At 49.3% G+C, this 23,410-nt stretch overlaps 2 protein-coding genes across 2 annotated transcripts in view; one reads left to right on the top strand and one right to left on the bottom strand.

Moving 5' to 3' along the window:
- Positions 1-1,739, bottom strand: part of LOC105810663 (putative neuroblastoma breakpoint family member 24) — a 29,935-nt gene extending 28,196 nt beyond the window's left edge. Inside the window, 1 exon segment of the mRNA XM_012644694.1 lies at positions 1,490-1,739. Within this exon segment, the coding sequence (XP_012500148.1) occupies positions 1,490-1,739 (250 nt within the window).
- NUAK1 (NUAK family, SNF1-like kinase, 1) overlaps positions 1,597-23,410 on the top strand; it is a 70,244-nt gene continuing 48,430 nt past the window's right edge. The window contains exon 1 of the mRNA XM_012644739.1: positions 1,597-1,995. Coding sequence (XP_012500193.1) covers positions 1,738-1,995 — 258 coding nt within the window. The 5' untranslated portion in view covers positions 1,597-1,737. The remainder of the gene's footprint in view (positions 1,996-23,410) is intronic.

Genomic DNA, 23,410 nt, shown 5'->3' with positions numbered 1-23,410 from the left:
GCGAGGTTCACTGCTGGAAAAGTAAAGAACCGCCAGACGATTTGCAGAACACATCAGACACTCTTCACACTTCACTCTTCCTATCCCAGTCTGGTACATTGTACCATTTATACAAAAATTCCCTAAGGCCTCTTTTTCTCTCGCCTTCTTCCTTATTTTTCCTTGCCCTTCATTAGGAGAACGGGGACAGCCTCGCTGCGGTTGGAGGTCCTTTCTGCCTGACCCTCACGGTGTGGGGTAGGGCCCCTGTTACCACCGCCAGGATCTGTCCTTTCCAGTTAAAGGAAAAATCCCAAGGCCCAAAGGGGCCAAGAGGCCTGCAAGTTGCCTGTTGCTCGGCAAAGGGGTTGTTCAGCAGGCTTGGGGCCCGGATCCATCCCAGGTCCCCGGTGTGCCCACCTCCGATGGCGGCCTTCGCCGGCAGGGTGGGCGTCTCTGCGGACCCAGCTCTGTTCTGGCGCCTTTAGCGCCCCATCTCCTACAGGCACCCAACTCTCCTCCCCTCCAGGGCGGTTGTCCCCGCCGGGGTCCTAGATGGTGTCGGAGGGCCGGCGGTTCGGCGGCGGGTCCCGGGTTCAGCCTCAGGGCCTCACTTCGTCCCCGACTCCGCCTGTCTTCGGAAAGGGCACGGTGCCGGGGCCAAAGCGCTCCTCTTGGGGGTCCCCGGGGCGTGCAGTTGCCGCGGGCGGGCGCAGCCGTTCCCCAGCCAGAGGCGGGGGCCGCGAGGCGGGGATGCCAACCTAGGCAGGCGGGCGGGGGTGCGCACTGCGGCGGGAGGGGGCCGTGACTCACCGCCTGTAACCCAACACCGCCCTGCCGCCCCTCCCCCGCCTCTCCCCAGCTCCGGCCTGGCTGCCGCGGCGACACCTAAAAGAAAATGAAGGGGCGCCCGGGCCCGTGGCGCCCCCGGCCGGATCGCGAGCAGGCCCCGGCGGCCGCCGGCTCGGAGTGCTCCCGCTTTCCGGGCTCCGGGGCTCAGCGAGCCGCCGCCGCCGCCGCCCGGACGCGTGCAGGCACCGAGGCCCAGCGGCCGAAGCGGGAGCGGGCGGCGGCGGCAGCTCCGGCGGGCCCGCGGTAGCTGCGGCGGGCGAGTCCGGGAGCGCCCGGGGAGGAGGCGCCTGGGCTTGGATCCCCCTGGTCCCCGTCCGGCCGAGCGAGGACAAAGCCCCCCTGGCCGCCACCGCCCCGGCCTCCGCCGCGCCGCACAAAGGGCGAGTTGCGACACGCACCCATCCCCCTCCCAGTCGGGGTGGCCCCCGGCCGCGGGTGGCGGCGGGGAGGTGGGGGAAGCCCCGGCCACGCCGCCCCTCGCTCCCCCTCCCCCGGGGCCGCGCGAGCGCCGTCCCCGCCCCCACCGCGTCTGCGCGTCCTCCCGGGGAGGGGCTGGGGGGGCGCGGCGCCCCGCATAACACTCCCCGTTCTGCGCTCGGAGCCGCCCCTCTCCCCTCCCTCCTGCAAACACCACCGCCTCCCCTGCCACCGCCGCCACCTCGCCCGACGCGCCGCAGCTCGCCGCGGCCAGGGGGCGGTGCGCGGACCGTGCGCACCGGGGGCGCCAGATGTGGAGTCCCCGCCGCCGCCAGTGACCAAGCCGCAGCCCGAGCGGGATCGGGCCGCCTCACCAATGCTGCGGGGGCGACACTGAGCGCACCCAGGCTTCCCTCGGCTGGGACCCCGACACCCCGAGTACTGTGCCCGGTCCTGTCGTCTGCAGCCCGGCTCGCCCGGTGTTTGGACATGGAACGGGCCGCTGCGCCCGCGGCGGGGGACGGCCCCGATTTGGGGCCGGGGGCGCCGGGCTCTCCCCGGGAGGCGGGGGTGGGGGCGACTGCAGCCCCCGCAGCGGCGGCGGCCCCGGAGCCCAGGAAGCCGCACGGGGTGAAGCGGCATCACCACAAGCACAACTTGAAGCACCGCTACGAGCTGCAGGAGACCCTGGGCAAAGGCACCTATGGCAAAGTCAAGAGGGCCACTGAGAGGTTTTCTGGCCGAGTGGTGAGTGGGGAAATCCCGGGGGGACGCCGGCTAGACGCGGCTTGGGACCCAGGGCGTGCGGGGCGGGGGTCTACGCGCCCTGGGGCTCTCTTGATAGCGAAGGGGCTCCTCGGGACCCCCCCCAGACAGACTCCTCACTCTCCCCCCAGCACCCCGTGACTCAGGCGTGTCTCTCTCTCTCAACACTTGTTACATCCTGTCTGCACATTTTTTTCCCTCAAAATTGATGCCCCAGCAAAGTAATGTTTTAGAATTTGCAAACACTTTGCAGCGTTGGGACTATCGGGGTCTTCCTTACGGGCACACATGGTCTGAATGACCATGCCCCGGAACGCCTTATTTCCACAACTCCAAAGACCCACGTCGTCCTCAGCTCAGAGCTGGTCCTTCAAGTCCCATGTCCTGTAGGTGTCCCTACCCTGCTGCTTCTACCCACCTACCCACAGACACTCTGTATCCTCCTACTTAGACTCGCCATCACCCTGGTGCTGTTGTGGCTGCAAGGGAGGGCAGATTCCTGCCTGTTTTTAAGAGAGAAGGTTAGGGAGCAAAAATAAGGGCCACTGCAAGCTTGAGGATTGTGACAGTTTGCGTCTGTCTGGCTTCTGGGATAACTGAAATGCTCAGGGCATGGGTAGCTGTGCAGAACGCTGCGCTGAGTTGCAGCAGATTCAATTGCGTTTCAGGCCCTGGCTGCAGGGCTACTAAATTGCTTTGAGGGTCTGGCCCAGCTGCCCCTGTGACAGCTGAAACCCTGCCAGGGTCCCAGCACCATTTGCACAGTTCCAAGGAGTGCATTGAGTGCTCTGGGGTCTCTCTGCATTGGCCTGGCCTTGGTTTGTTGTCATTTGCCTTTCTGCAGAACAGGGCCTTGAAATCCACACTGCTTGTGGCTAGAGAGTTGGGTTCAAAGTGACTGACTGTTGCAGAAAGATTTTGTGTGGTGTGTGGCGGAAAATTAACATGGTTCTTTGATTTGAAGCAGATCAGATGTATTTTAATGGATTTAGGGCCAAAGTCAGAAACTCATTATGGGACTCCTCGTGTGCACTTTTGGGGGTGTTTTGGGGTCCAGGGTTGCTTATAAACTTCATAAATGACTTCAGGGACAAAGCAAAATGAATTGTCAAATAAAATGGTAGTTTGGTATTGACATTTTTCTATTGCATTTGTGCTGGGACAGTCTTATGGAAAATGGGGACCTGTCAGCAAAGTTCAGCCCCCCAATTGTCAAATATATGGATACCTAGATAAGCCCCTCATTTTTTAGATTGATGTTTGGGTTGATGCAACTTTATCTTATAACTTTTTTTTAAAAGTCTATTATCAATTAATTGGAAATTTAAGATGTATCTTTTTTTTTTTAAAGCTGCCTCTGTAATAAACAAATTCTACAGCAAGCAAGTGGTTGAGAATTCACTCTGGGCAGGTGCCATTTTTGTAGGTTGAAAATTTTAGAGGAGATGGTTGGAAAGATGTCTTCTGCTGAACGTGCTCTCAGGTTTGTGAAAGAAGAGGCTGAGGAACGTGCACTTCATTCATGCTTTTCTTCTGAGGTGATATTCCCCAGGCTGGATGTTGAATAAGCAAAAACTAAGCTCAGCTCCTTGCTCGTGTTGTCTTAATAGCTGTTGAAGAATCGCGCTGGGAAGTTGGGAAGCAGAATAATGAAAAACAGACGCAGTTCGCGCTGCAGGTTGAGGATGTGAGAATGTGAGAGGTTGCTGAGTGGTAAAGGTGTGTCTGGGGTCTGTGAAGGGACCCCAACATCTAAATGCTGGGGAGCTGCCTCAGACTGAAAGAATGAAAGCCTGTCTTATGGCAGATGCTTTTCTGAGCTTCAGTGGGGCTTCCTGTCTGGTCTCCTCCTAGCTGTCTGGTCCACAGACTAGGTTAGAGTGAGAGGGACTTGCATCAGTAGGCAGGAGCCTGCCTTTCTCTTCTGGTGGGTGTCTGTCTTTTTGCAGAAACGCTGAACATTCCGTTCGGAGTTAGTCAGACGGCCAGTAGGGGGCGCCCTGAGAACGAGAGAGGCTTATTTCTCAGCCGCAAGACTGAAATCCCGCTGTGTTATTGTCCCGCCCTAGTTCATTTTCCCATTGTGCTGTTAATTTCAGCTAAATCTCTTGTTTTACCCCAAAATTATGTAAAGATTTTGAAGCTGGCAGCAGACCCAGGCCGAGGAACTGGCAGTCCCCAACCTGCTTCATTTCTGCTTTCTCCTTGAGAGCTAAGCTTAGCATAGGAGCAAGATCCTCCGGTGAAAACCTTGCATTAAACAGATGGGAAGACTGAGGTTTGGATGAAGGGAAGTCCTCCTTGGCCCGGAGTCGTCCCCCTGCTGAGCACACTGCTCACAGATGGTGTCAAACTTAAGTGAGAAACAGGAATTGTCAAGTGGAAAATTTCCTGTGCCTGGCTGAACAGAAAGTAACACAAAACAAAAAATTGGTCAGCAAGTTATTCTTGCCCATATAGTGCCTGATGACTCAGAATCTGTCAAGAGCAGCAAGAAATTTTCATCTCAAGTATGAACTTGGGAGTTTTCTTCCAGTTCTAGTGATGCACTAAACATCTACAACTTGCTCTGGATTCAGAAGTGATGCTTTATTTTTGTTTGCACCAGTGCCTTTTACAATGTCCCTTAAGAGGAGCAGTGGTTCTAAATGGCTTTGCCAGGGCGAGTGGCTGAAGTCAGGTGCCAGGTATCATGTGAAATCAGCATTCCTGTCCAAAGCAGGGGCCCTGCTCAGAGAGGAGAGAAGTTTCTAAAAAATGAAGATGTTGTGGCTTTAACTTGCACATCTGGAAGGGCCTTTTGCATAAAACCCTCTCAGGAGAGTTGCAGAGTCAGGAGCTTGGGGTCAGCTGGTCCATTCCTCTGCATGGTCCAGGGATGCTCCTGAGGTCTCACAGCCACTGCTTAAGCATCTCCGTGAGACAAGGACTCGAAAGTGGCTTGTTCCAGAGACTAACAAGCCCAACAATGAGGCACTCTTACAGAAAGGCCAAGAGCCCTGGATCTATCCCTTCTTAGCTTAGTGACTTTGCGCAAGCTATGTAACTTTTTGAAACCCCAGCTTCCTTGTCTGTAGAATGAACTACAAATAGCATCAACTTCATGGACTTGTGAGAATTGAATAAAATAATCCATATAAAGCCTCAAAAGGGGAAATTAACCAATTTAGTTCCTCCTTTTGTCAGATTTTTTTTTTTTTCTCATCTCATTTAGGATTTCATTTAGATTTTAAGACCATCGGAGAGACACAATCACACAGAGAGAGGTAGAGGAAATAATCGAGTTTTCAGGGTAATTAACGTAAATGCTACATTAATTAGGGAGGTGTACTCATAGGAAGGTGAGATAGTTGGCCAGATTCAGACAGGATCTGAACACATGTCTAAAGTCTAGCATTTGGGCCTTGTTTATTGCACAACTTTTGTTTTGATACAGCTTTGGGCAGGGCCTCTGTGTCATAACATGGCATGCATTTTCTTTGAGCCAAACTCCCTGAACCTTCAGATTGAACAAAGCATTGCCAAAAAATCCAAAACCAAAACCACACAACTTCTGGGGGAGAGGTATCATGTGATCACCTCAGTGTCAAGGGCCAGGTTCACCTTTCTCTCTGCACAGGTTATCTCTTGTGAGCAATATATGGTGTGGTGTGAGCTGGAGGCAAGGTCCCAGGGAAGGGTCTGGGATGGGAGTGGCAGGACCCGTGGGCAGAGTGTCCCCTCCCCAACCCTCAGTCTGCCATGGTGCTCCTGGCCAGCAGAGCACTAGCTTGGGTGATGGGGTATCCTTACCTAGCAAGCCAAGTGATTTTATCAAAAATGGGTATTTTAGGAGAGATAGGAACACTCATACACTGCTGGTGGGACTGCAAACTAGTGCAACCTCTGTGGAAAGCAATATGGAGATACCTTAAAGAGATACGAGTAGAAGTACCATTTGATCCAGCAATCCCATTACTGGGCATCTACCCAAAAGAACAAATGATACTCTATAAGAAAGACACCTGCACCCGAATGTTTATAGCAGCACAATTCACAATTGCAAAGATGTGGAAACAACCCAAGTGTCCATCAATACATGAGTGGATTAATAAAATGTGGTATATGTATACCATGGAGTACTATTCGGCTTTAAGAAATGGTGATATAGCACCTCTTGTATACTCCTGGATAGAACTGAAACGCATTCTACTAAGTGAAGTATCCCAAGAATGGAAAAACAAGCACTACATGTACTCACCATCAAATTGGTATTAGCTGATCAACATATAAGTGTACATATAAGAATAACATCTACTGGATGTCGGGCAGTGGGGAGGGAGGGGAAGGAGGGAGGAGGGGACGGGTATATGCATACACAAAGAGTACAATGCGCACCATCTGAGGCATGGACACGCTTGAAACTCGGACTTGGGGGGAGTAGGGGGGTCAAGGGCAACATATGTAACCTAAACATCTGTACCCCCATAATATGCTGAAATAAAAAAAATAAATAAATAAAAAATAAAAGGCAAAAAAAAAAAAAGTGGGTATTTTAAGCACTGGCCCAAAGTTACTCATGGCCTCATGCTGGAAAACCATAGGTCAGGGAGACAACTTAGCAACCTGTCCTGCCAAGCCAGGGAGTGTGTGGACATGATATGCATGGTAGCTGAAGTGCCGTGTTGCAGCTAAGGCCCAAACCCAGTTTCGGAGTGTAAGGGGCCTCTGCAAACATGTGGTCCAAACTTCTCATCCTCGAGGTGGGAAAAATAAGGCACAGAGTGTTAAATGGCTTTTCTGAGGTTGCACAGCTGTTAAGTGACTGAGCTGGGTGGAAGACACATGATTCTTAGTTTGGTATTTTTCCATCACTCATTTAATAAATCTTTCCTAGAGCAAGACATAGGCCTCACTCTTAAAGAACTTACAATCTAGTAGCAAAGATGAAATGTGCTTACAAATATTGAACTAATTTCAATCAGTTCAACAAAGATTTATTACCATCTGCCATGTGCTGCTCCCCATGTTAAACGCTGACACGTAGACGTGAATAAGACCCAAGAGCTTCCAATCTGGTGGAAGAGACCGAGTAAGTATTTGGTAGGCCATGAGTAACTCTTTTATAGAGGACTTGATTGTTTCAGGTGATTTTCGAGTTGGAATATAGCTCATCCAAGCTTAGTTCATCACACTGAGTTTGATCCTGGGCAGGAACACCTCCTCCCTGTATTTCCACTGCTACTGTTATTACTACCAGCTGATATTTTTGAGAGCTTGGGGATCCACTGTTCCACTTTATAGACATTTTCCCTCATTTAACCCTCACAACAACCCTATGAGATGTGCACTCGAGTTAAATCCATTTTACAGTTGGGGAAAAGGACGCGTAGGGAGGGTAGTTAAGTTGCCAGTGGTTGTACAGCTGGATGGTGTCAAACAAGTCTGCCTGTTTGGAAACCCATTGCTGCTAGAGATATTAAGAACCTTCCTTAATATAGCACAGCTGTTGACCTCTGGATTTGGGCGTGGTACTTCCCTAATGGTGCCAGAAGAGCAGCCATGGGGTGATTCTTTTCCTGGCTGGTTTTTTGTTGCTGTTCAGGAAGGGGCTATAGAGAAAGGCCAGGACATACTGTAGGATTGGGAGAGAGTGTCCTCCAGCTAATAGGGGGGCAAGTGCTGTTGAAGATGACCCTTGATTTGGGTTTCAGAAGACTGAAATGTGATGCATTCCAGGCAGTGACAGATTCCAGGGTATTCAGTCATGTGTGTTTGGGGAAAGGTAGGCAGTCCAGATGGCTTGGAATGCCCGGTTTGTGCTGGGATGCAGTGGGAGGCTCGACTGGTAAGGGAGGATGGGGGTAATAATAACAATTAAAAATAATAATTATAATAACAATGGCAGCTAACACTTCATGAGTGCTTGTCAAATGTCAGGTACATATTAACTGACTTAGTTCTCATGACAATCCTGTTATCCCATTTTCCAGATGAAGAAACTGAGTCACAGAGAGGTTAACTAGCTTTCCCAAGGTCACACAGCAGCAGAGCCAGGGTCTGGACCCAGGCAGTGTGAATGCAGAGACCTTAACCTTAACCCTCCCTCTAGAGGTGACTGAGCTGGGTTCGGATCACAGGAGGGCTCTGAGCCCATCAGTTTGGTGTGCTGGCTTGGAGCAAGGAGGTTTACGCAAGAGTTGAGGTTTGAGAAGATAAGGATCAGAACCAAGTTGTCTGCTTCTTGTGAGCTGTCTGCTTGTTGGACCCCGAGGAGTGTGTTTTAATGAATCAGGTCAGGGAGCTCTCCACCTGGACACACACTGAGTTCTTTGTTCGCCAAACAACCTCAGACCCTGGAATTCCTAGGGTGCCTCGGGTGGTGAGCTGGTTCACTTCCCTGCCTGAAGACAGAAATGCACCCGCACCCTGCCGGGATGTCTTGATCTCGCATCCTTCTGGGAAGCCGCAGGAGATAAGGAGTTGAGTCAAGGTATATAGTCTGTTCCTGTGCTCTGTCTAACTGTCTTGAATTCGTGCCACATTGCCACCTATTGTCAACGCCTTGCATAGTGCCAAGCACATAGTAGGTCCTCAACCAAGGCTTGTAGGATGGAACGGAAGTGAATGAATTGAGCAAGAGACTATCTTGGGAGGTATAGACACTGTAGGTTATCATCCCTGACCTCGGGGAACTTTCAGATTTGTTGGGAAGGAAAGACAATGGCTGGAAATGAATGAAGGCTGCACAGCAAAGTCTGCAAAGACAGGCAGACCCTTCCCTGCACGAATTCCCCTTCTGTTACATTTGCTCATGCATTCGTTAGGGAGAGATGTATATCCAGGGCTTGTCAGGTTCCTGGCCATGGCTTCCTGTCCTCAGTGGCTCTGGAGTCAGACAGCAGAAGTCTCATTTGTCTTTCCCACATGAAAGTCCTGGAGCATCTGTAAGTTATGATTTGTGAAGTATCTGCTTTAAAGCAGAATGCATTTATCATCATACTGGCCCAGACGACACTGTAGAGTGCAGGAATGAGAGGATCCCAGGCCCCAGAACAGGAGGGGCTGGGCCAGATGACCCACCCGTGAATGGAGTCTGGCTGAATTGATAAAATTCCCTGGAAACAGCCCAGGAGCAGCCAGATGTTGGCTTCACGGCGAGGCTCTTCGGTAAACTTTTAACTGCATGTTAAAATCAGGGCCGGGCGGTTCCACTCCTAGTTCTACCCAGGAGAAATGCAAACATATGTCCACACAGAAACTTGTACACAATTGTTCATAGCTGCATTATTCATAAGAGCCCCAAAGCGAAAGCAACTGATGAATGGATAAATAAAATGTGGTATGTACATTTCATTTATGGAATATTATTTATGATATATCCCACAACTTTATTTATGGAATATTTATGGAATCTTACTTATGGAATGTTATTCAGCAATAAAAAGAAATGAGGTACTTAATACATGGCTGCAACATGGATGAGCCACGAAAACATCATGCTAAGTGAAGGAAGCCAGTCACAAAAGACCACATACTGTATGATTCCATTTCTACATAATGTCCCAAACAGGCAAATCCACAGTGACAGAATGTAGATTAGTGGTTGTCAGGGGCTGGCTGTGGGGTTGGAATTAAATGGAGAGTAGCTGTTAATGGGTGTGGAGTTTCTTTTTGGGGGTCCGAATGTTCGAAAATTGATTGCGGTGATGGTTATACAACCCTGTGAATAAACTAAAAACTCCTGATTGATGATATGTGAATTACATGATATATGAGTTACATCTCAATAAAGCTGTTATTGAAAAGGACCATGGGGCCTCGGGGTGGGGAGTAGGGATGGGGGAGGAAGCCCATATCTCTCAGGGCTTTAAGCGTCCAGCCTGGGATTTGACACGACATTCACACTCATTCTGTGTAAGAAGGAGAGGTCAGCATCCTGCGTCCTGGGCCAACAGAGAGAGCCCCGGAACCAGGCCTCCTGCATCCACGTTCACCCCACCCCTTGACAGCTGTGTGACCTCGGACTAGTTACAAATCTTAACCTCTGTTTTCTCAGCTGGGGCTGGTAATAGTTCTTATTTTGTGGATTGTGCAGAGGATTCAACAAGACAATGTAGCTAAGCATTTCACCCAGTTCTTGGCACATAGTAGGTGCACAGTAAGTGCAGCCAGGGCTATTGCTAGTCTAAAAGGCACCTTTGTCTGAATTAGAAAAAGACCTCCTTTAGGTGGGTATATTTGAAAAGGCTTCTGTCCTGGCCTGAAGCAGCCCTCCAGGTTGGTGGTTCTGCAAGAACAATGTGGGCTGGATACCATTCGCTTGCTCCGCTGGCCGGGTGCCCTCCGCATGTATGATCTGCACATCTCTATTTGGCAGCCCTGGAGGTAGCTTTCTTCATTCTTCTTGGCTACCACTTGTTGCTACTCTGTGGCTGAAGACTCAGCCATGAGAAAGATGTAACACCCATACATTGGCACTTGTCACACCTGCTTTTCCTTTCAATCTTGCAAGAAACCAGATAGTGTTTAATGAGTGCTTAGCAATGTGTGCCCAGCACTGTGGGAACATTCAGGGAAGAATATGACAAGTCCTGCCATTGAGATACCCAGAATCTAGTTGGGGCTAGGTAATTAATGCATCTAGAATAATCTGAGATGGTGCAATAGTTTGAGAATAGAAATGAAGTGTCCAGGAAGAAGTCAAGGCTGTAGAATCAGATAGACTTTAGGGTTCAAGTTTTGCCCTGCTACTCAGTAGCTAGATGATCCCAGGAAAGCTGCCTACTTTCTCTGGCTTCTGTTTTCTCATCTGGAAAATGTGGCTGCTGATATCCTACCCAGTGGTATTACCATCAGATATAGGATTCGGATGCTTCCGGTGCAGAGCCTGGTGCTTAGTAGGCTCTTGGAAACCAGAGTGAGAATCACTATTTTGGGGAGAAGTACTAGGGTGGAAGTACTAGCCATCTTCTTATCTTGGCTCATGGCTCTCTTTGCTTAAAATCTTCCCATGGGGCATGTGGGGACTGAAGTCTGAATCTGCCGTGTCCTTCAAGGGTCCTGGGTCTGCAAACCCCCACTTCCTCTTTATTCCTCTGCCTCAGGCCTGCGTCTGTTTCCTTCAGGGCATGTGAGCAGTGGGGGTTGGAGTATTTGTCTGGAGGCCCCCTGCTTTCTTCCCACATCAGAAGGGCAGCAAGGCTGCTGTCTGTCTCATTCGTCACTGCAGCGTGGGGCTAAGTGTGTTGAATGAATGAATGAATGAATGAACAAATGAATTCCCGCCAGAAGAAGGCGCTGGCAATCCTGGAAAGGCAGAGTTCCGTGAGGGTGGGAGGCGGCAGGGAAGGCCCCCTGGGGCTCTGTCCTGCACCTTTCCTGCCTCTCCCGCCACCACTGTGCACAGCCATGCAGAGTCACACATGGTCAGGTGCCCCTCGGCCGCAGCTGTGCACCACGGCAGGAGAGGAGGCCCAGGCCCATCTCCCACCCTTGGCGGCTGCTCCCAGCAGGCAGTTCTTCCCAGCTCTGCAGCCTCCTGGGGCTGCTCCCACACTTGCCCGGCCTGGCTTCCTCTGGAGAGGCCAGCCCTCCCATGAGAAAGTCAGCTCTGCAGAGCTTGCAAGCTTTTGATGCAAAATGCATCTGCGGGGTTTTCAAAACATTTCTCCCTGGGTTGTAAATCAAGTACTTTAAGAATTGTAAACCGGCTGGAGTGCAGTTAATGTATGTCTGGAAAAAACACCATCATGATTTGCCTTTTAAACTCGAGAAAAGAATTCCACTTCGTTTACTTTCATTAGAGATATTGAGATTTCCAGTGGGAAGGCGCTAAGAGGAGGCTGCGGTAGGTGTAGCTCCTTCCCTGGGAGGGGCGAGGGATGGTGGCGGGCAGGCGGCTCAGGGCTCAGCTTTCATCTGTTTGACTGAAGGGCAATTTCCCAGTTTCAGAAAGGTAGCTGCTGCTTTCTCTCAGTATCTCCAAAGGCCCCCTTTCCCTCCTGTCTGTGTCAAGCTGCTATTATTCATGTGGCTCAAGGGCCACAGAGCATTTGATTGCAGCATGTTCTAAGGCATCTGGCTGGCTGTTGTCATCTCACCATGAATTGGACTCAGCTCCTGTGTGGATCCCCCCAGCTGCCAAAGGACACTCACGTCCCATCTTCTACAGGGTGGCAGAAGGGAAGCGGACAGTCTAATCATGAATAGGAAAGGGAGACTCTGGAGCCAGACTTCCTGGGTTTGAGAGCCCACCACAGACCTCCTGTGTAACCTTGAGGTAGTCAGCTGGGACTCAGTCTCTTCCTCTGTGAAATGGGAGATGCCGTGAGGGTAAGTGAGTTGTGTGTCGAGTACTTAGACAAGTATGTGGCCCACAGGAAGCGGTCAGTGTTAGTCTGGGAAGTAGCCCTCCTGAGAAAGGCAGGATGGGGTCTTGTCCATCTCTGTACCCCCAGTAGTCTGGGCACAGTGCACTGTATGCAGTAGGTGCCCTGGTGTTGAACGCCCTTGCTTCACCTGTGAATTGGGCGGCTGAGACAAAAACTTCAAAGGTCCCTTCCAGCTCATAGGAAGAGAATCAATCCCAGGATTTGCTGAATGGAATTGGTGAAATGTAGACTTCATTTCCTATTGCTCTGTTTTTGGCAGAGGGACTCCTTGCTGGGGGAAGGGGTAGTGTCCTCAGTTCTCAAAACTGCTTTTCAAGTGTCAGGAGCCTCTCACGACAGAGAGCGTCGGCCTGCGCCGGGGAGATTTTCTCGCCTTCCCTGCTCTCTGGTTCCGTGGGATGCATTCTGTTCGGCTCAAGGCAGCTGTGACTTTCTTAAACGTGTCTATGCGGTGGGTCCTGAACTTGAATCTGTGTGAGATAGAAAAGAACCTTCCAGTTTTCCCATGTGTGAAATGGATGGTAGGGGTAGAACTTGCCTCCTAGGTTGTCATAAGGATTCATGGACAAAACATGTGCTGAGGACAGCGGCTGACACGTGGCCAGTGTCTGTCAGTGTTAGTGGTTCTCAGTAATGCTTGAGATGCAGAGCGGGGCAAGCTCATGTCCTGCTGGGCTGCTCGGAGGCATCTTCCTCATTCCTTAGATGTGTAGATTTCAAGGGGGCTTTGCTTTTGGTCCCAGTGAGGCCAGATACTGGTGAGACACCATTTATTCTTCCTATGGCTTCAGCAGTGATTGAGGGGCCTTCAGCACCCGGGCAGGACTTGGCTTCTTGATCCTGGTGACAGGTAGGCTGGAGGCAAGACTCCAGGGAACAGGAAAAGACTTAGGAGGGGCCCTCCCCCCAGGAGCAGGGATGTGTGTGGCAATCTCACTTAAAGAAGAGACTTGACTGATGTATGTACTACAACTTCCTCCTTAAAGATGAACATATGAAGCTACCTTTATTGAGCACTTTATATTTGCCAGGCCCCGTGTTGAGCACACTGCCTGTATCGTCTCTCTGAACTCATAGAACCATTCCAAGAGATAGATGCTATCACCATCCCCACTTGGCCTCAGAGGGAACCAAGGCCCAGGGCCGCACTATTTGTAGCTTGGGGATGATGACAGGCATGCAACCCACATCTTTCTGAGCTCCAATCTGTGACCCTAGATTGCTTCCCAAGAAGAAGGAGAAATACCTCTGTCGTTTTTTTCTTGTGGCAGGTGTTCCTTCTGCCTCTCCCAGGTAGCAGGTTTAGAAATACTTATTCAAATATTTGTTGAGCTCCTCCTCAGTGCAAGGCCCTGTGCTAGGCACGGGGGAGACAACAGGGAATAAGATACTGCCCCAAAGGGGCTCACCCATCTCTTGATTCTAGAATGTGCATCTAATTCTTACCATATGTAAACCCTCAGTCTTTGTGGTCCACGCTATCCCTCCCTGCTGCCGATTTAAGGAGACTGATTTCCTGTTGTATTTTTTCTTTCTTGGCTTTCATCTCTCAGAATTTCATCACTTTGCATCAAACACATCCATTACGCAGCCTTGGCTTCCTCAGTATCAATTAGAAGAGATGCCAAAAAACTTTGAGAAGCTCTCAGTGGTCCTTGATACAATATAATTACCTTGTGCATTTCTGAGTAGATTTGAGAGTGAACTGAACTCTTTCATCGATTAGCAGAAGTAGTGGAGGAAAGAGGCTAATATCCATTTCTCTGGTGAGCTCAGAGCCCAGCACGTGAGCACGTATGGATGGAAAGACAGGGCAGGGATGCACTCGCTCCGGGGAGTATCCCGTTTTGCATCTTCCTCCTGGTTAATGGGTCTCTGTTTTTCAGGCGAAGTCAAGTGGAACGCTCAGGGAGGGGCCGTGAGTGAGTGGGCGTGCAGGCAGCTGGGAGCAGGAATCCTGGAGAGGAAGGGAGAGGAGTTAAGTGGAAATCTCCACTTACTCAGTCGTAGCCACCTGCTCGCGTGTGTAGGAAGGTCTAGAGCAGAGGGAGGATCCTTCCCCTAACAATCCCAATAGCAGGAAACACTTACTGAGCTATGACAGGTGCCGGGCACTCTTCTAACTTCTGTACCTGCGTTCTCGCCTTTGAACCTGCATGATTATCATGTTCATTTAGCAGACGAGGAAGCAGAGGCTTAGAGGGGTCTAATGACTTGCCGAAAGTCACAGAGCCGGGATTTAGGGCTGGGTTGTCTGACGTCAGGGTTCATGGTCGTAACCACTGGGCTCCACGGCCTCTCATGGGTACAGAGCCTTGGAAGCTTCTGTAGCTCTCTGCTTTGGTTCTTCCTTGACCTAGCAGGATGGTAGGCACCTGTTGACTCCAGACTTAAAGCTCAAAGAAATCATCTCCATGCTTGTGAAAGTAGCAATTTGAGGAACTCAGTTCCATAATCCCAGTCATTCTGTCTTACTCATGTATATCCTCCTGGTGCCTAGTTCAGTGCCTGGTACACAATAAGAAGGCAATAAGTATTTGTCCAATGGCTGTGGAGTGTTTTGAGTCTGGGAATGTTGTCAGGAGACTGGGGTGCTGGTTCCACCATTGCCACAACTTAAGCCGTTTGACTTTGGGCAAGATGTGTCCCTTCCGTGGCTTCAGCTAACTTGTTGTAAGGTGAGAGTTGTGGGCCAGATTTTTGTTTTAGGATTCATTATTCATTCAGCAGATATTTATTGAGTGCCTGCTCTGCGTCAGATACTGCCCTGGGCAATGGGGCTCCAGTAATGATGAGACAGAGGAGGTTCCGGCTCCCTTGTAGCTCACATTCCAGCCCCTTCCAGAAACTGCATTTTGGGAGTCTTCGTGTTTTGTTCTGGAATTGCTTCAGAGCAGCAGTTGCTGAATTCTCCTCTGGCTGTCTCCCTTCACACTAAAAGGCAAGCTCCACCAGGGCAGGGGATTTCACGAGTTTTGTGTACTGATGTATCCTATGTGCCTAGAACAGTGCTTGGCAAATAAATCTCATTGACATGCGCGCATGCCTGATTCATGGCAATATCTCTTTGCTGATGAAATCTCAGGCTATAAAAGTTCTAGGGCCAAAGCCTAAGAACAAAATTCAGGAGCGAAAGTCTCATTTTCCAGGAAAAACACTGTCTTTATACAGGCAAGATGCAGCTGAGATTGGGAAGGTTTATTATTATCCCTGCTAGTTGAGGGATTAGGGAGTCAGGCAGGATGCCTTGCTTTTCATCTGGTGATGCTTTTTGCAAACCGCAGAAAAAACAAAACAAAAACAAAAACTCTCCCTTTCCCCCCGCCTTTTGCTTCAAGCAGAAAAAGCACTTGCTTCTTAAAAACAGCTCATTAAGGAAGAAGTTATAACAAATATTTTGCATTTCTTTGGTGGCGGCACAGTCTGAATTCCTTTCAGCCCCACAACGAGTTCTAATTTTATGAAATGTTTGGATTAGCCACCAATTTTCTGGTGGAATTTAGGAGGCTTGTATTCGTACTTATGCTTGAAGTGAAGAAATCTCATAAAATCCGTGCAGTGTCTCCGGCCCAGTGGGATGTTCTAGCCAAGGACAAAATGACCATCAACAGAATGACAGGGAAGAAAGAGATCTCTCTGGCAGCGGTGGCCCGGCTTTGCCGACATGGCGTGATCTTGCACTCCAGTCTCTGGGCCTTGGCTGCGCTGCATACCATTTTCAACCGATCATGGGCTATAAAAATTCCAGCTGAAGCACAGTGCCTTGTACCTGACCTTGTTCTTTCAATTCCCAGAGCCAGAGAACATTAGGGCACCTGGTAATTGGGTGAGAGGCATTTGATAACATGTGGTGCTCTCTGTTCCCCTCCTCATAGCTCATATTGCCTTGCGTTGTAATTTCCAGCTCACATATCTCCCTCTGCCTCTCAACCTGTACTGTTTAACATGGACACACGTGGCTACTAAAATGCAAGTTAATTATAATTAAATAAAATAAAAGATTCAGTTCCTTGGTTGTATCAGACAAATTTTAATTGCCCAATAGCCCTGTGTGGCTAGTGGCTACCATTGGACAGTGCAGAACAGATCATTTCCGTTACCATAGAAAGTTCTTTTGGGCAGAACCAGTGCTGCTGTAGACACTCAGTTGAATGAGTACAGGGACACGCTTGGCCCCTTACCTCACTTCACTGGCTCTTTAGCACTTGCTACGATCTGTAAGTATCTCTAAGCGGCCTTGTTCATCATGTCTGCTGTATTGTCAGTGTCTAGAATAGGTGCCTGCTATGTATTAAGCACCCAGTAATGAATGAGTGATTCAGCATTGCTTTATATATGCTTCACACGTGCTGGGTTTTTGAACAAATGGAATGAATACTTCTGGGGTTGTAGCCATTGAATGGATTCGTCTGATATTTGTTGAGCATGGACCCTAGCTTGGGCATCGTGTGAGGCTCTGGAGGTACAGTGATGAGCAAACCAGAGACATAGGTCCTCTAGTGAAGGAGCTTATTCAATCCAAAGGTTCTTAAATTTTTACAGGCATGTGAATTTCCTTGATGTGCCTGTTAAAACGCACCATCCTCGGCACCTGCCCCAAAGAGTCTGATTAAGCAGGGCTGGGTGGGACTTAGGGACACCTGGTTATCTTGCATTTTAAACAAGCAACTCAAGTGAATGGAATGGCGATTGCCCATGGTCTGCACTTTGAGAAACACAGCTCTTGACACTAGGCAGCTGGTTGCTGTGTTCATCTGGGGACACACTTCCGCACTTCTTCAGTCCGCACCTTCTCTTGTGATAAATGGAGGGCTCTAATATTGGGCCTGCTTGAGGTCTCTTTTGCTGTTATCTTATCGCAGAGTAATAATCGCAGTAATTATGTGCCAGGTGATATTCTAAGCATGTTAAGTCACTGACCTAAATCCATCTTCATGGTAACTCTAAGTGGTACACACCATTATTATCTCCATTTGACAGGTGGGTAAACTGAGGCACAGAAAATTAAATCACTTGCTCACGTTTATACTCCTTGTAAGTGGAATTCGAAGCCTGAACTGCTGCAATACTGCTGCTCACGGCCACTGGACTGTGAGCAGCTGCCTCCTGCTTGCCGGCTGTGCTTTTTTGTCCTTTCCTGCCAGTTGCTTGGAATCAAAGTTTAGGTATATTTAAGAAATACCTGTTAGGGGATTCCCACTTGTGGACATTACAAGCTATGTTGATCTACAAATGTCCATCCCTGCCCTCAGGGAGCATAATTATCGAGTGGACATTCCCTTGGGCCTACTGTGCGTCAGCCCTGTGCCGTGTGCCCAGGTGTGAGACTTGCACTTGGCTTGATGGCAGGACAGAGGCACAGGCAAAGACGTCCTGAGAAAGTGTTGCACACAAGGTAGGTTTTCTTCTACACAGGAAAAGCAAAGCAAATCTGAAAGACTGGGATTTCCCTCATTTTGCTGTGTGTGACTTAGTTTTTATATAGCTTTGCTGTTTCACCCATAGGGGTTCTGTGTGTGTGTGTGTGTGTGTGTGTGTGTGTGTGTGTAGTAGGGGTCCACCAACCCGTTCTCTTGGTACTCTTGTTCATACCTGCTTTTCAGGAAGGGCGTGCCTCCCTTCCCATCCTTTTTTAGCCACTTAGAAAGGCAGGAAACCTCTTAGAGTTGGGAGCTGCCCACAACTCCTGACCCACGGGGGAGAACTTTGCAGAGAAGAGTGAAAGGAAGGGGGGTTGACACGTAGAGGCTACGGCGAGATGTGCGCCTCCTGCAGGACACACTAGGTGAGGCTGTTTACATGCATTATCTCGTATGATCTGCACAGCAACGCTGTGTGATTCCCACTTTACACGTTAAGAGATTGATGCTAAGAAAAGAGTAACTGATGTGCTCAAGTCAGCCAGGTAGCACTGGAGTTAAAAACGCAGGTCTGCCTGATCCCACTGTGGGTTCTTCCCACAACACCGCTGGTTCCCAGTCCTGGCTGAGCATTAGAATAACCTGGGGCTTTTTAAAAACACTGACGTCTGCACTCTACCGCCGGTTAACTGAATGAGGCTGTCTGGGGACCCAGGTATCAGTATTTCAAACAGGTCTCTGTGTCGTTGTAACACACTGCTTGGGTTGAGAGCCATTGGCTGGAGCTTCCTGATGGCAGAGGTTCAAGGGTCTGCACTCCTGAAGGTGTCCCCATCCGTGCCTGGTCAAGCTGGGACTTTGCTCACAGGAAGGTGAGTCCCCTCCTCCATCCTTGCGCCTGTCTTCTTGCTCCATGGGCCTGGTGCGTCCACAGCCATCGCCCTGGGCCTGGGCCGGGACCTTCTGCTCTGTTGCATCACGGGCTGCCCGTAAATCGGCAGCCGGCTTGTTTTCTTTTTAGGCCCCAGTTGTAGTGACCTTCGTCTGTCTGTTTATTTCAGGGAAATAATTCCATCCTGCAAAATCAATTCCCTGGGGGCTGCAGAAGGACATTTGGAGGGACTTCTGTGAGTGGGGTGACCTGAAATGGCTTCTCAAAAAGGCTACAGCTGCTCCCTTTCTCCCAGCTCCTCTCACTTTGCTCCGGACGCGATCCCCTGGGCCTCCCGTTTGGGAGGTCTCGCTGTGGTGTCCTCATGTGCACACGTCTCTGCGTAAGGCCTATTTGTTAACGATACTAATAGTAACAGTATAAGAAGAGCCAGCACTTTGGGAGTATATACTGTATGTTGGGCACTATCCCAGGCATTTTCTGTATGTTCTCTCACTTCGTTTTGCCTTTTGTTGGAGACCATGAGAGTAAACCTAAGTCTGAAATTGGGCTTTTTATCCTTAGGAGGGGGGCAATTACAATGGTGCCACAATTTTCTGGCCTCGTTGGAGGGTGAGGTGTCTCATGGACTGAAGGGGCTGCCGTGGGGCGGGTAGGGGGCTGGTGGAGTGGAAGGGTGTGGAAAAGACAGGGAGGAGCTCAACTTCAGTTTGCCATGAGCCTCTGTCAAAGGAATAGAGGATACAGATTAATCTGATGCTTTGGTTAAGTGGAAATACTAAGTTATAATAGAGAGCTCTAAATAAAAGTATATTTTTCCAGGTAATTGAAGCTCACCCATTGAAGAACGAATCCTCTTAAATATTGTAGGCATTTCTTTTTTTTTTCCTGGGACAGAGTCTCGCTCTGTTGCCCGGGCTAGAGTGCCGTGGCATTAGCCTAGCTCACAGCAACTTCAAACTCCTGGGCTTAAGCAATCCCACTGCCTCAGCCTCCCAAGCAGCTGGGACTACAGGCAGGTGCCACTGCCCGGCTAATTTTTTCTATATATATTTTTAGTTGTCCAGCTAATTTCTTTGTATTTTAAGTAGAAACGGGTTCTCGCTCTTGTTCAGGCTGGTCTCGAACTCCTGATCTCGAGCCTCGGCCTCCCAGAGTGCTAGGATTACAGGCATGAGCCACTGCGCCCGGCCAGCAGGCATTTCTTAAGGAAACCTTCCTGGAGTGGATGCATACTTTCTTGCCCTTTTAAAACAAAGTATTAATACCCTGAAGGTAGTTAAAACCTTTTCTTGATGACTTTGGGTGACTTCTCCTAAAGGGTCTTCAGTGCTGTGCCTTAAAGTTCTCATATCTGCTATTTATAGTTTGTCTTTTCCCTCATCAACTTTCATTCCTTTTCTGTGACCTCTTTGAAAGATAAAATTCTTTTCCCTGCAGCAGAAATAGTGCACGCTCAATATTGCACACTCCCCAGGCACAGGAAAGTTACAGACTAAAGGTAAAGTTAGTCGTCATGTCTTGTTGCTGTCAGTGAGGTGTGTCTGGCAGTTTTCTAGTTCCGTTCGTCCAGATTCCCCGCAGAGTTGCTGTGATTTAGCTTGTTAGAATTGTGTCAATAGGAACATTGTGGATAACCGTCTTTGCGGGGTCAGTGCGTGGATTAGATGGCATTTCTTTGGGTGGCTTTTCTAAGGGCCGATTTCCCTTCTTCATACAGTCTCCAGGGCTGAATGGGCCCTGACGGTGAATCTAGCAAGTTCTGTTTTCTCCTGTAACGGGATGAGCTACCTTGGCGGGGACAGGGCCATTAGGGTCACCCAGTTAGTATGTGGCTGAGCTGGGTCTCTTGACTCTTGGTCAAATGCGTTTCCCATTTTACTACCTCTTACCTGTGTTTTAGATCGTGGGTTAAGGGATAAGTGGTTTTGGAATAAAGGAGCTCGTGCTATATCTGAATAATTGAAACCGAGAGAAACCTGCCTTTACCTCCGTCATCTAGGTTGCCCAAGTGACAGATTTTTTAACTTCTTTTTTGAGGGAGTAAGAAGCAGAATCTAGTCCCCTCTTTAGCATGCCAGACCCAGTCTCTGTTGGAACATCAGTCTTAGATTAACAATGAGATGGACTGAGAAGCACACTTGAAAGCAACTTGCATTATTATCCATACATAGCTTACATTTTATGACCTGCTTAAAGATGCAGGGAGCATAAATCTTGGGAAAGATTGTCTTATTTACTTGTGCGTCTTTTCTGCAGATGGGATGCTCGCATCAGGGCCGGCTGGCCTCAGATGTCTGCTCCAGGATATTTTAGCTGAACTGTATGAGTCCATTAAACAACTGTAAGAGTTTTGGGGAAAGAAGAGCTATGTCTCAAACCAAATGTTTTACATGAAGAACATCTGGGGAATATTGGTATTTGTGTGTACAGTACATCAGAAAGCAGCTTGGCGTGGTTCCTCCGGGATGTTTCTGGCCTGTGGTTGCTGGATTTGACAGTTTTGTTGTAAGGGAACGGTTCTTATGAAGTGCTGCCATCAAGGCAGTGCTGGGTCCAGGAAGGAGTGTCCTTGTTTAGCCGCACACTCAAATTGTTCTGATTAGCTCCCCAACCAGACCTTCTGCGACATTTGAACAATCTGATATCCGAGATAGTCTTCCCCAAGGCTTAACGTGCAGAGAAAGGAAGCATCCCAAAGCCAGGGTTAGGAGTGTTTCTTCTTTACAGCACAGTTCATAGATTTGACAAAACGTGGAAACAGGTGTGGGCCCGTGGACGCTGCACTGGCCACAGAACCCAAGTACCCGGGTTGAAACTTGGGTGTGGCCCTACGACCTGTGGGAACTTGAGGAGTTCCTTTTCTCAGATTCAGTTTTCCTGTCCTGCAAAATAGCTAGCCTGTTTCACTGGGCGGTGGGAGACATAAAATAAAGTGGGGTGGCGCTGTATACTTATAAGCGGGAGGTTTTTTATCCAACATGCTGTTGTCCCCCAGCATTTATGGTCCTATCCACAAGTACGGAAGCAATGTGGACCAGAGTGGTGTCTGGGTAGACTGTCTGACTTCATCAGCTGGGCCAGGTTGGTGGTAGTGGGTGCGAGGGTAAGAAAGACAGAATTATTTTAAAAATTAAAACATGATATTCATCAGTTTTGATTCAATTCGATTCAACAAGTATTTATTGAAAGTCAACAATAGTGCCTGAGTCTCTGTTGGATATTGAAGACACAGAGGGTAGCCAGGCAGTTGTGGTTGCTGTCTTGCAGTCTGTTTGCTGCATCAGTGACCATGCACGACCCTCCTTTTTGGCAGGCTGTGTGTTGACTGTGGTTTAGGTAGCATGGACAGTGAGTGGTGAATATTTCACAGGTGTGAACATTACTTGGTAGAGAATATGGTTGGACTTCCTGCACCTTTGTGCCAAGTAGGTCAAAGCTATCTTTACTGAATCCCTACCCACCAAAAAGGGGCAAAATCCTACCATAATTTAATATGGTATTTTTGTGGGATTAGAGAAGTTATTGCAAAAATTAACACCTGAGTGGGTCCTGAAGATGGCATTTTGACTGGTACTGCTGAAAGTGTCCTAGTCACAGGCCCACTGCACCTAGTATGGAAAGGGACAGCAGAGACACTCACTTCCTTGACTCTTTTTTTGGGATGGAAAAGTGAACAACTGAGCAGAGTGAGACTCAGTCCTGGTTTGGATTGATTCTTGTTTAGGAGTGTCAGTAAGACATGGGGTGGCAGTGGGAAGTGATACATGGAAGGACTTCACAGGAGGCCCCAGCTCTGCGTGTGCACATGGGTTTGCCTGTGTCTCACACAAGGGCACTTGCTGGGCAGGGTCTTCGGGCCTTAGAAAGAGCGTCTCCTGGGCCAGCTTCGGAGTCATGTGCCCACCTGTTGGCATGGGGAGGGTGGAGTATCTAGACTGATGGGCACTTTCAAACTGCATCCAGTGGGGTGTGGGGTGGTCCCCAGAATGAAGTCAGGGCGAATGGATGTCAGGCAGGGAGCCCTGTGTCCACTGCCCTCTCCTATTGGATTGTAGGCAACTTGCAGGGCAGGTCTAGGTCATGTTCTGTAGGGCTAGATCAATGCCTTATCCAGAGCAGATTTTCCAGAATTGCTGGCTAGGGAATTGGCTCATTACCACATCATTTTAGGGACATGCCTCCCAGACCCTGGCCAGTTCTGCCCTTTGCCCAGCGGCCTCAGCTGGACCCAGAGGGAGCAGGAAGGAACACAGAGGTGTGCTTCTGAAGATGGAAGTGGTTTAAATATTAGCTTAAAAAAACAAAAACAAAACTTTTAGTGGGCACAAGGCAGCATGGCCTTGGTGGGCCTTCATGTCCAGATATTCTGATTCAATTTGTATTTTTCAAGCTCCCACTGTGTGCCAGGCACGGTGCTTATTGCTTTGTCAGTGTGCTACAGAGATTCGGAGTATGGTCTTCGGGTTGTCGAGACCCAGCTCTCCTGCTTGTTAGCTGTATGCTGTAGGGAACATTACTTGACCTCCCTCAGACTCAGTTTACATCCATTGAAAAATCAAAAGTGATAAATGCTTTTGCGAGAATTTAATGAGTGAGAGATTGAGAAGTTTAACAGAAAGGTACCCAGTGCCTGGCACGTAATGAGGGCTCGATAACTGGTAGCTACTGTGATGACTGTTAGCTATTGTGAATCATCCCGCAGTCCCTCTGGCGTGGGCATTGTTTTTCTCTCCATTTGAACGATGAGGAAGTTCAGGCTCAGTGATTTT

This window comes from Propithecus coquereli, unplaced genomic scaffold (assembly GCF_000956105.1).
Source record: "Propithecus coquereli isolate 6110/MARCELLA unplaced genomic scaffold, Pcoq_1.0 Scaffold218, whole genome shotgun sequence".
In the NCBI taxonomy this organism is placed as follows: Eukaryota; Metazoa; Chordata; class Mammalia; order Primates; family Indriidae; genus Propithecus; species Propithecus coquereli.
Note: the sequence above shows the minus strand (reverse complement) of the source record. Positions and strands in the feature narration are given on the sequence as shown.